Source organism: Mirounga angustirostris, unplaced genomic scaffold (genome assembly GCF_029215605.1).
Source record: "Mirounga angustirostris isolate CCGP_5_RB_7025 unplaced genomic scaffold, mMirAng1.0.hap1 SCAF_3, whole genome shotgun sequence".
NCBI lineage: Eukaryota > Metazoa > Chordata > Mammalia > Carnivora > Phocidae > Mirounga > Mirounga angustirostris.
In genome coordinates this window covers 163,288,791-163,302,384 of record NW_026991711.1, presented here as the reverse complement: position 1 = coordinate 163,302,384, position 13,594 = coordinate 163,288,791, and the positions used below count along the sequence as shown (strand labels likewise).

At 33.3% G+C, this 13,594-nt stretch overlaps 1 protein-coding gene across 3 annotated transcripts in view; it reads right to left on the bottom strand.

Annotated features, from left to right (window-relative positions):
* Positions 1 to 13,594, bottom strand: part of NBEAL1 (neurobeachin like 1) — a 188,150-nt gene that overhangs the window by 111,682 nt on the left and 62,874 nt on the right. For 2 of the 3 annotated variants that reach the window (XM_045868178.3, XM_064586934.1), the window contains 8 exons: positions 13,489 to 13,575; positions 11,363 to 11,446; positions 8,333 to 8,431; positions 7,665 to 8,245; positions 6,619 to 6,751; positions 5,879 to 5,998; positions 3,719 to 4,022; positions 1,452 to 1,537 (listed from right to left, as the gene is read on the bottom strand). In XM_045868178.3, the coding sequence (XP_045724134.1) occupies positions 1,452 to 1,537; positions 3,719 to 4,022; positions 5,879 to 5,998; positions 6,619 to 6,751; positions 7,665 to 8,245; positions 8,333 to 8,431; positions 11,363 to 11,446; positions 13,489 to 13,575 (1,494 nt within the window). The remainder of the gene's footprint in view (positions 1 to 1,451; positions 1,538 to 3,718; positions 4,023 to 5,878; positions 5,999 to 6,618; positions 6,752 to 7,664; positions 8,246 to 8,332; positions 8,432 to 11,362; positions 11,447 to 13,488; positions 13,576 to 13,594) is intronic. The other variant, XM_064586933.1, reaches the window with a different exon arrangement.

Here is a 13,594-nt window from a genome sequence, read left to right as displayed (position 1 = left end):
GAAGGCAGACGCTTAACAACTGAGCCACCCAGGCGTCCCAGCTATTTTCTTATTACAGAATTTTTACTGCTGGAAATTCCAATAGTAAAAATTCAACCTAATGTTATCAAGTTTAAATGTGAAAAGAGAATATGACAACCATAATGTCAAAAAGACTCAGCTATCACATGTCTAGAACATGTGAGATACCAAATACACTACCAAATACAAATACCTTAGTGAGATTAAATTCAATTATTTCCTATCTACTTATAATAGAGTGAAAATAAATATATATGATATAGTTCCTGCGAAGAAAATAACTTGAAGTCTAGTTCAGTGGACAAACATATCTCTGGAAAAAGTCAGTGTTACAAAAGGCAAACACTAAAAAAATAGGAGGCCCAAGAGACATTATAGTCAATGCAAGGCATGAACCTTGATCCAGATTTAAGTCTTTAAAAGGCTAAACAAAATATTTTTGGGAAAACTGGGAAAATCTGAATGAGTTATATAGTACGGAAGCTATTGATAATTTTCCTAGGTATGTTAATGATTACATAGAAATATTTAGGGGTAAAGTGTCTGATAGCTATGTCAATCTGCCTTCACAAAAGATTGGAGACAAAGTCAACAGGTATGGCAAAATGTTAATAATTGGTGAATTCAGGTGGACAGTATACACAATTTCAGTTTACCATTCTTTCAACTTCTCTAGGCTTGAAATTAATAAAAATAAAAGGGGAATACAAATGATAGGTACATTTTATTAGGTCAAATATCACAAATAAGAATTCAAAGTAATAAATTATGACCATGTACTAGCTGGCTAACCTAGAAAAAAAATTCTACAGTGTATAATCTCACAAAAAGCATCTTCTGGGTCAATGTTTAGTATAATGAAGGCAACTAATGTTGTTTATGCCATTTTTCCTTTTCTTCCTCCCAGTTCTACATTTGATCTTTCCCTCAGCCCTTGCTGACCTTAATTACTTTCGCTAGGTAGGTCTTTGAAGGAAAAAGGACAATGCATGCTATGCATGTAAGTAGTTTCTTTTTTCTCCTTCTGAAATAAACATTTCAATTTTTTTTGGTTTGTTTTCTTGCAATAATTTTTAAAGTAAACAAAAAAATGTTGAGCATAATTCTGTTTAATCTCTCCTTCCAAAAAAGTAGGATAATATAAGTTTAAACAGTTTCATTCACTGATGTCAATTCATTAGTACAAATTCCCACCACAACGATTCCCACTCATCCTACTGGGATGACATAATGATTAACATCTGAATCCTAGTTGAGAAGTACACCTTAATTTTTATTGCTTCTCCTCTTCTTTTGAAAATTAGTAATTTTTTAATGGAAATTCAAGACTGTCTTTCTCAATTATCCATTGAAATGACAAAAGGAACAAAAAAGGAATTTTAGTTCACAGCATAGTTACAACTAGACACACTCCATGCATTTACTCTCACCTTTGCAGTGTAATGAAGAAGGATGTTACCAGGCAGTTCAGCCATGTCAGACTCCTGAAATTTCCAAGGGCTTAAACAGTTTGGACCTGAAAATTATTTATACACATATACACAAACATCACTGAATATATATGGCCTCTTTGGTTCTGTGTAATTAGATAAAATTTAAAATTAAGTTGTTTCAAGCTACTCAACACAGTCAAAACATACTAGCCAACATGAATTTTATTTTTCCATCACCTCCAGTTCGTCTAAAACCTAGAAAAGCTGGGGAGTGGTTTGATCTCCACTACAGAAAGGAAATTTTATATGGTATTAAAAAACTAACATCAAATATAACAAAATTTACCTATTAGCTTGTCTAATGTAATTTAAATTTATAAGACAAAACGGCAAAATAATCAGCCAATAATGTGAGTAGATATCACAGAAACTGAACAGTAAATTAACAAGACTTCCTAAAAAATCAAAGAATACAAACTACAACAAGGTTCCATCTTAAATCAAAAAATGGAGGAAACAGTACTGACCATTCCATCTTAGTAAGGCTGTGGCGAAACTAGTATACTTACGTTTTACTAGTATGCACTGTGAACTGGTATACACCTTTTGGAAACTGGTTAGGCAACATGTATTGAGAGCCAAAAAAAAAAATTCGAACACTTTGAATAATTTATCCTGGGATTTATCATAAGTAAACCCATCCAAATAAGGAAAAACATTAAAAGTACAATAGTTCATATTATTTAATATTTGAAGTTTATATCAAATTAAAAATTATAAACAACCTAAGTAAGTCATGCAATATAGATTCAATGAAATATTATGCAGCCCTTCAAAACAATCATTATGAAGACTATACAACAAATTATTATTTATAAGAGTAGAATTATAAGTTGGAAAAATTATGAAAATAAAATCCAAACTATATAAGCTGTAATGACTACACCAAATGACTTATTATTAACTTATAATTTATTTAGATTTTAGATCACTTTCAAATATTTTGGTGAGTTTTACAGTAATGATAAGGTTCTAATATAAACTTTCAAAGTCTAGGCAGTCCCATTCAACTCAAAACTCCTATGTAACCTAAAAAAGACATTTTTACATATAATAGCTCTTCTGCAGTTAATATATATGAATTCTTAGAAGTTTACCTCCTGAACATCCTACTAGAATACAGATATTACTTTGAAAATAGTTATGATCCAATAATAACAATCAGTGTGTATCTTTAAAATCACAGCCAAAAGAAAAGGAAAAAGCCAAAACAAAAATAGCTTGTAATCTTATCCAAGGTCTCCTAATTCTTCTGTCCTCATTTCTTCAGGTACATTAATATATAAATTATAAAAATGACCAGTTCTAGAACAAGACTTACATGATCTTAGAATCAGTCATATGATTTCTTATAAACACAGGCTTATATTTTGTTTCAACAATTTATTAAAATCTGTCAAAAGTACTGGCAATATTATATGTTGAATTATGTCCCCCCAAACTCATATGTTGAAGCTCTAACCCCCTATATGACTGACTATAATTTGGAGATAAGGTCTTTAAGGAGGTAACTAAGGTTAAATAATGTTCCTTATAAGAAGAGGAATAGACATCTTTCTTTTTGCACATACACCAAGGGAAGATGGACACCATGTGAGGACACACTGAGAAGGTAGCCATCTACAAGCCAGGAAGAGTCATCAACAGAAACCAAGCCTGAAGGAAACTTGATCCTGGAATTATAACATCCAGAATTGTGAGGAAATAGTGTATAAGCCACCCAAGTCTGTGGTACTGTGTTACAGCAGTCCTAACAGACTAATACAGACCTTATTATGGATGATATTTGAAAAATTCCTAAAGGTTTGCTTTATTTATGCCTACCAAAAAAAGTATGGTGTACTGTATTATATCCCAAAAAGTTATTAAGAGAGTAGCTCTTAAATGTTATCACAACACATGTAAAGCATTGTAATTATGTGAGGGACAGAGGTCCTAACTAACCTTATTGTGGTAATCATTTTGCAATATACATGTGTATCAAATCATTACATTGTACTTCTTAAACTTACCCATGTTTTATGTCAATAATATGCCAATCAAGTTGGAGGTGTGGGGGGCATGGAATGTAGTGAGCTTTTTCTTCCCTTTCAGCTTCCATTACAAATACAAATATACTCTTCAGATCAAATATATTCTTCAAAATATATGTAAGCAACAAAAAAACCTATTTAAGTTTAAATAATATGACTGTACATGCTTACCTGCTAAATATAATGCCTTCACTTGAGGAGGCTGTAGTGCTTCAAAGAAGATGATAACAGACCCTAGCTGACCCTCCAGAGATGTGGGGCATCCCCATTCACTGTCTTGGGTTCCAGCTGATATCAATTTGGTAATCAATTTTGATTTTTCAAGTGTTCCTCCCCAGGAGGCTGATGACAAAATTCCACCAAATGATGTCCGATGAGGGGTAATGGGGGAAGAAAAAGGTGGATCTGGGATTTGGGAAGGTGGAGGAGTGGTGGTTCTTTGCCCAGCTGAACCAATGCAGCAGGAAATAAAAGGCTAAAAATTAAGAAACAAATTACACAATTTTAATTACATCTCTATCTTGATATTGAAAACAGTACATAAAATTAAGAAAACAAATAGATGGAAAAAACCTGAAAGTTTTAATTTTATTGCATCATAATGTGTGCATGTGTGTGCGCACATTAAAAGTCATTATAGATGTTACTCTTGGCCTATGGGATTTAGAGGCATTACTTTTATAACTCACATTTTAATGATTATTTTTCAAAACTTTAACAATTTTACTATATTCTAAAATAGAGGAAATTACTACTTTTGTCCCTTTAAAATGTATAAACAGAACTACACATTTGTATAATACTAATTACAGGTTATCCTGTAATGAGCATCAGGATAAACATCAACAAGAAATTACTAGACTCCTAGGATGACTTGGGAAATAATATATCTCATTATCTTCAAAAAAGGCTCTTTCAAAATCATCTAAGAATTCTCAAAGAACTTTTACACTAATGTTCTTTAAGAATCATCTCAGTAAATAAATTCCACCTTGTATCTGACTACATTATAATATGTAAAGGCTTAAAGTTTCTTCATTATTATTTCAAATTCAGTGGGATAGAAAACAGTCCAACATAATAGTCTCTAAGTATTTTGTATACAAGGTGGACTTTATTTATTTATTTTTATTTTTAAGGAATCTTTAAACCCAACATGGGGACTGAACTCACAACCCCAAGATCAAGAGTCTCATGCTCTTCTGACTGAGCCAGCCAGGCACCCCTGTGAGGGCTTTATTAAATGATCCTTTGCTCTGCTCTATTCAATTTCTTTTGCTTTCCTATTATAAGTCTTTTTTCCCCTAAGCCTTTAACTACATTTGTTTCTTCCTTAAGTTGTTTTTATTACATGTTGTCTGACTTCATCTAACAATGATAGGCTAATAGTATTAAATATTAACTTACTGTATCTTAGAATATAGAAAACACTTTAAAATTTATGGGCACATATTTAAAATAAACAGAACCTTCTACATTAAACAGAAAATTTTCAAGAGTTCTCAACCAATGGGTCCCATAAAGAGTAGGTTAGATGCGGAGAAAGGCGAACCCTCTTACACTGCCAGTGGGAATGCAAGCTGGTGCAGCCACTCTGGAAAACAGCATGGAGGTTTCTCAAAAAGTTGAAAATAGAGCTACCCTATGACCCTGCAATTGCACTACTGGGTATTTACCCCAAAGATATAAATGTAGCGATCCAAAGGGGCACCTGCACCCCAATGTTTACAGCAGCAATGTCCACAATAGTCGAACTATGGAAAGAACCCAGATGTCCATCGACAGATGAATGGATAAAGAAGATGTGGTATATATATACACACAATGGAATACTACTTAGCCATCGTGGATCACTGCATCAAAAACTGGTGCTGTATTGTATGGTGACTAACATAACATAAAAAAATAAAATTAAAAAAAATGAAATAGTGCCATCTCCAACGACATGGATGGAACTAGAGGGTATTATGCTAAGTGAAGTAGTCAATCAGAGAAAGACAACATATGATCTCACTCATATGTGGAATTTAAGAAACAAAACAGAGGATCATAGGGGAAGAGAGGAAAAAATAAAACAAGATGAAACCAGAGAGGGAGACAAACCATAAGAGACTCTTAATCACAGGAAACAAACTGAGGGTAGCTGGAGGGCAGGGGGGTGGAGGGATGGGATAACTGGGTGATGGGCATTAAGAAGGGCATGTGATGTAATGAGCACTGTGTATTATATAAGACTGATGAGTCACTGAACTCTACCTCTAAAACCAATAATATATTATATGTTAATTAATTGAATTTAAATAAAAAAAAGAGTAGATTAGATGTGCTTACTTCATTCATGGCAGGAAATCTGAGAGGGGCAGAGACCTTCTGCTGTCCGTTGTCATAGATATAGACAAGGCTCTGACCAAAGGGTCTTTTTCCAGGCATGTGAACAATGGTTATGTTGTGCTAATAAAGTAAAACATACATTTAAAGACTAAAATTACATTAAATCTTTGGAATGACAAATGTTTTCAGAGTATTACTTTATAACTAGTTTGTGTTAATAGTAGAACATTGAGTTTAAGCATACTTAAATGCTGGTTAAAATTTTGTTCTTAAAGTGAATGACAATTTTTCCTGTAGTACTATTAAGGCATTTACATCTGTTCTAGAAACTTTATACATAATTTTAACAGAGTATCTTTTCTGCATTTTCCAAGTTTGAGTATTCTTTACAATCAATTTTTCTAATGAGAAGCAATTTATACTTCAAGAAAAGCAACCGAAATGCATTGTTTTTAATAATTTATGTTCTCATTTTAAATTAAATTTCAAAATCAAATCTGATTTTAGAAAACTTGAAATTATAACACTTCCTTTTAATTTTTTAGAAGAAAACTTACTGCTGCTGAATTTATAATGATGATGATAATAATATTAACTTCCTTATAAACTTCAACATACATAGAATTTTAAAGTGAAAATTAATCGACTCTCAAAAAGGAGACAACTCCTGATGTACAGACACCAAGTGTGTCTTTAAAGGAAAGAACCAGAAAGTTAAATGTGATGTCCTAAAACCTTACCCAGAGGGAATCACAGAAACTGTGGTCAGGAAGCATAACTGTAGCATATTCTCTTTTTGTGCACACTGCCACAACCAACATACCTGAATGGGTAATAAAAGCTTCGAAACCCATGCCACTTCCTGTAAAGAAGCTAACAAAAATATATATTATAAGAACTTTCAAAATCAGTTTTTCAGCTTTATCATCACTGAAACACACAAAACCATGTCATCATGAATATCTTTATCAGTAATGCTGTGGCTTACATTCTATTGCCACATGTCAGTCCAATCTTGCTTCAAAGATAATTCTTAAATCTTTTTGTGGGCTTACTGGTTTAGTAAATTATTAAAGGTAGCCATATGAGTGGAATTCCATTATCAAACAACAGTAAAACAATAAACTTTCAAATCTTCAAAATTCTTTCAAATAGGATTCAGAAAACATAAATAAAAGTCTTAAAAATCACAAGGCATATTAAAAATTATTAGTTACTGAAGTAACTAAGTTTGGATGTACATACACAAAGGTTTTCTGATCCTTCATATAAATATACAGCATTTTCAATGGAACACAAAGATCACCATTCATTTTAAAATTTGTTATTCTTGGGTCGCCTGGGTGGCTCAGTCAGTTAAGCGTCTGCCTTCAGCTCAGGTCATGATCCCAGGGTCCTGGGATTGAGTCCCGCATCGGGCTCCCTGCTCCGCGGGGAGCCTGCTTCTCCCTCTGCCTCTCTCTATCTCTCATGAATAAATAAATAAAATCTTTAAAAAAAAAAAAAATTGTTATTCTTTTTTCTCTACTTTTACAATACTTTTAAGAAGGAACTTTTTTCCCAAACTAGCCTAAGAACTAGCAAAATATGTGAGACATGTAATCAATATCATGAAAGCAATAAAACACTTATAATTAAACTGTGTGCACCCTAAGGATAAAGAGACTTCAGATAAACTGTTCTGCATTCAAAAATTAGATGCTTGAAAAGCTTTTTTCCTCTTTGGGAATTACAGCACATATTGTTATGACAGTATTCATTTATATTCCATAACTTGTACCAGTACCTGTACAATTGTTTTCTTTTTCCTCCTTTGTTAGCATTGCCAAGAGTCAACTGATTCTGATCTAAGCAAAACCAAGCATTGAAAGAAAAGGCAGACCCTGGCCACTTCTGTATGGAAGGCACAGAAATTCCTGCCATACTATGTGACAAATTAAAATACTGCAGTGCGCTCTCTAGACTTTGTTTTCGGGCCATTGTCAGAATTGCTCGAGTCACAGGAGTGGTATAAGGGTGAATATACTCAGATTCATCCACTCTCAGCAATCTTAGTAGTCGACGTATTTCTTCTGAGCTCACTGACTGACTCCCCAAGGAACCATGAAGTGCAATCAAGTTCTCAGCACAAGTTCGATGGAGGGAAGAATGGGAATCAAGAGTTTTGATGATGTGAAGTCCCATGTTTGCATTGACACAAGTAGTTCGACTCTGCCTATTAATACAACAAATTCTTTTCAGCCAATCAGAGATGAAGATTTGCAGATCATGGGATTCTAGCTCTGGAAGCCACTGGATAAGAAGCAAGAGAGGGTGGACATTACTAATGCCCAAAATCCCAACTGAAGTGTGGTCACCCTCTACAGCCTATAAAGCAACATAAAAGACAAAAGGTTAGTAACCACCTTGGACATGGAGATAATGGAACTTGTTTAATAAAGCTAAAAAACTCACCATATTCATAAGTTCTTTAAGTAGTTCCAGTGGTGGCTGACCCAGGGATTTTAAAACCTCAAACATATGTGTATAACCAATTCTTTCTTTAAATACTTCCTAGAGGAAGGGAAATAAATACATCAAAGCACATTTTCAAAGACTGAATTTAATGGAATATTTAAAATGCTGAGTAAAGGGCGCCTGGGTGGCTCAGTCCGTTAAGCGTCTGCCTTCGGCTCAGGTCATGATCCCGGGGTCCTGGGATCGAGCCCCGCATCAGACTCCCTGCTCTGCAGGAAGCCTGCTTCTCCCTCTCCCACTCCCCCTCTTGTGCTCCCTCTCTCTCTGTGTCTCCCCCTGTCAAATAAATAAATAAAATCTTTAAAACAATAAATAAAACGCTAACACCCATTTAAGTTAATTAACTTAATGTTGAAAAGACTGAGTTCAATATTTGCTTCCTAGATCACTTCTTCATCTTAAAATAAATTCCATATACCTTCTGAAATATGATGTGACCATAATCTACCAAAATATAATGAAATAAGCAATAATTGTATATTATAAAATTATTATATTAATTTCAGATTAGGGCACAATCACTTCCTTTCTTCACTTGATTTGTAATTATATAGTATTACATTAAATCAAAACAAAAATGAAGAAAAAATGAGACTTTAGGGGTTAACAGGAGTCAGTCTAGAAGACTAATCTAGAAGACTAAAGAGTTCTGGCAATTTTGAGTGGTGACCAGAAAAAATGGGTAGTTTTCTCTCTGCTTTTTGTATCTAAATGGACTGAATTATCTGGAACATCAAGTTCATTTTAGTAAGGTCTAAAGTCATATGTATTTTTGAACTTGTGGGCACACAAAACCATAAAGTAAAATAAAAAGAGAACCAAAAAAGCTAGTAATACTAAATTGGTCCAGTAAATCAGGCATAAATTTACACACTCACTACAAAATCAAAAGATTCAAACAAAATGAGTAACTGGTTGTCTCTGGGGAGGGGAACTAGTTGACTGTGAGCCAAGGGTAGTAAGAGAATCTTTTTTCAAAAGGTATTTTTTAATATTAATTCAAAGGGATATAGCACCCCTATGTTTATAGCAGTATTAGCTACAATGGCCAAATTATGAAACAGCCCAAGTGTCCATCAAATGATGAATGGATAAAGAAGATGTAGTGTGAGAGAGAGAGAGAGTGTGTGTGTATGTGTGTATGTGTGTGTAGACAGATATATAAATATATATATGATGGAATATTAGCCATAAGAAAGAATGAAATCTTGTCATTTGCAATGACACAGATGGATCTAGAGAGTATTATGCTAAGAGAAATAAGTCAGTCAGAGAAAGACAAATACCATATGATTTCACTCATATATGGTATTTAAGAAACAAAATAAACAGGCCAAGGGCAAAAAAAGAAAAAAAAAAAAAGGAGAGAGAGAGAGAGAGCGAAAGAGGCAAACCAAGAAACAGTCTTAACTATAGAGAACAAACTAATGGTTACCAGAGGGAAGATGGGTGGGTAGGTAAGTTAAATAGGTGATGGGGACCAAGAAATGTACCTCTTGTGATGAGCACTGAGTATTGTATGGAATTGTTGAATCACCCTATTGTACACCTGAAACTAATATTACACTGTATGCTAACTGGAATTTAAATAAAAACTTAAAAAAAAAAGAATACCAATCATTTTTTTAAAGGGCTTTTTTAAAACAGAGATTCTATTTATTTATTTAAAGAAAGAGAGAGAAAGAGAAAGAGAGAAAGCATGAGCGGGGAGAGGAGCAGAGGGAGAGGGAGAGAGAGAATCTCAAGCCGACTCCATGCTAAGCATGGAGCCAGACATGGGGGTCAATCTCACAACCCTGAAATCAAGGCCTGAGCTGAGGTCAAGAGTCTTATGCTTAACTGACTGAGCCACCCAGCTGCCCCAAAAAAGGGTATTTTTAAAATAACCTTTTGAATTTTAAACCATGCAAAGCATTACATAATAAAAAAGTTATATTTTAATAAGACTTAAACATCATTCCAGGTCTGAATATCATAATACAGTACAGCCAACCCATTATACTCATAAACCAGTTACTGAGAACTTAAAATTATTTTTTTCTTAGATCAACTATTATAAATGGGATTTGATTCCCAAGCCAGCCTGTAGAAGTTGTAAAAGCCTATCTGGTAGGCATCTAACCATGAGTTATACATAGCAACATTTATAGAGCAATCGTTAGTCTCCTAACAAAAACCAATGGACAGTAAGGAATACTACTGAAGGCATGGCTTAGGGAACAAAGAATAATTCATTCATGTCTGCCATTTATATTAGAGGTGGTAGACAGAAGGTAAAATGGTAACGGTAATAATAATGATGATGATGATAGGCACTGATATTCATTAAGCATTTATCATGTGCCTGGCACTATGCTTACCACTTTATACAGATGATCTCATTAATCCTTAAAACTATTCAATGAGGAAATTACTAGCACAAAATCAGCATCAGTGACCAGCAGGACAAAGTCAGCAGTAGTGAATGAGATGGAAAGAAAATCCTGAGAGTAACAAAAAAGCAGAATTTCCACGGCCAAGTGGAAAAACAAGTCCCAAACTGATAAGGCTGTTCACATGTGGAAAATGTTCACAATCTAGGCAGTCATAAACTGAGCAAATAGTCAAAGAGTGATTATTTTATTAATGAAGAAAAACTATGATATAAAATGTAATTCCTTAAACACACTAACCATAGAATCACATAAAATGATCATTTCAACATCAGTGCTACCTTTGTTGACTGACACTATAAATCTCTACGAAATTACAGTTCTATCATATAATCCCAAAGTAGTGCCCATAGGTGTTTGCTCTAAAATTATCAGCAAAATGATTCTTTACACTGAGATAGTTTGTGAACTATTTCACTTCAGGTGTGAAATCACAGGTATTATATACATACTTTCATATATTACTTTGGGAATTATACAGTGAAAATTAGTTTATCTAAAATAACATTTTAGAGCTTAAGGATGTATGTTTCACCTTAGCAGCTGGAGATTTGTTCATTACTGCTGTCAAAGCCTGAATGGTTGATATAGCCAAACAATCCAACTGTCCCTGAAACACCTACCATAGAGAGAGAGAAAAAAAAAAAAAGGTAAAAAATTAACAATGTGTTCAAGATTTGTATTGTTAGGAAACCTTTGTTCTGAAAACCTGAAAAAAATAATTACTTAACATGCAATACATTCCTCTTCCAATAAAACAGATTTCTGAAACACTATACCTGCAAGAAAAGTTACCTACTTGACAGAAAATAAGCCATGTGTCAAGAAGGATTAAAGTCACATTCACTCATTACTTTGAAATGTTTTGGAAAAAAACAAAAACCAAAAGAACACCAAGCTTAATACATGCTTTTAAAAATAATGGACAATCTCCAGAGGAAGGGAGGGAAGGCTATCACTAGAAATTCTATCACATTTTAATTTCCCTGCAGAAATACATTGAACTTCCTAGGTTGAAATTTCATTATCATGTATAATAAGATGTTTAAAATGGTGTTATTTGGTTTACAAGCCCTGCATTATACTTGAATGGTATGTTTATTCACCAATCACACTTGCAAACACAAGGCGTATCTTTTTTTACATAAAATGCAAAATTTGAGTTAGAATAGAAAATGAAACATGTATCTATAAGCACTATCATGTTTTTGAGAAGGCAACCTTTAATGCCAAAAGCTGTAAAAAATAAAAACCAGCTACAGCTTCATTTTGTCTATTTCTGTTTAAGCTTCATCATAAAGAGATGTGTTAAATTTCAGGGCCATGCATTTAGAGAAAAAAAGTGAAAACAAAAGGTAACATTAACAACATTAAGAAACTGAACATGACTGTTTTATCATCAGGTTTAATCAACCATGAAAGCATAGCAGGAGAAGTAGAAAGTTGTAAAAACTCACAGTCCCAAAAATCTGCTTTTGGGAATATATTACTATGACTTAAACTAGTTACTCCATGAATAGGACTTTCCTTTCTCCCTTCCACTAAAAATGATTTGAGTAAAAGGGAACTGATTAGATCTTTGTCATTTTAAGCTAAGGTCTATCATTTTCAGGCTAGTTATTTAAGCCAGTATCTTGATTTTTGTTGATGTTATTAAACATTATGTAATAAACACATAATATACATTAATCATTCTGTATAAAGAATTTCATATGAGTAAGATCTTTCTTATACTTTGTTCAAGACGACTAGGCCATAGTACCTACAATTAGGAATACTAACATAAACCTCTAAGAATATCATTGTAAATATTTTATTAATCTACATAAGGCCTTAAGACTAACATTTATAGAGAAATCTAAAATAGTACTCTATAGTTGATATTTTACATCCAGAACAGAAAATAATAGATTTTCATGTCTCTTTACACCACAGCTCTATTTATAAACCTGGGTATTAAAATAACAAAAGACATCATGTCAGCTCTCTGAAAACATTTTGGGAACGATAAAAACCAAAGCATTTTTAATAGGTAGTTTTTTTCAAAACTGAATTACCTAATGCTGAAAAGCAACAAAAATTGCTTATTTCTGCTCTATACCCATACAGGGGTGACTTTTTAGAAAAGAAAACAGTTAAAAGTTTTATGCTAAATTAAGACTCAAAGAGTTCAGCATCTTCTCCCCTTCCTCCAGGATTCGGATGTCCATTGAATTATAATCATTACTTGCCAACAAGAAGCAAAGAATCAAGATATCAAAATTGACCATACATATTCACAAACAAAGCCTAAGGTTCCAATACACCACAATGCTTAGAGAAAGAAGCTCCCAAAATATGAAGTCACCACCACGTGGACAGCATTGATATTGGGATTCCATTCCTGTACTTTGTGTCTCCTTAAACTGAAAAGAATGCACACATATACAGATGAAATACTGTTGATCATTTATATCAACCACCAAGATTTCAATATATTTATCTTTTAGATGAAAAAAAATTTATTTTTAATTTATTAACAATTTTTAAAAATAATAAATGAAGATTAGAATTAGATAGTGTTTGTATATTTTAAGACATAAGAAGAAAAGTACAGGAATAGTTGCTCCCATTGACTGATTTTGGACTTCAGATGAAACAAGATGCAGGCTTTGTAGATACCTGGTCCTCATTTATTTCTGTCAGTAATTTGTTGGCAAGGTCTTTCTCGTTCTTGTCTGCCACCTTAGTGTTAGCATTTAAAAAGAGCTGTTAAAAACAGAGACAA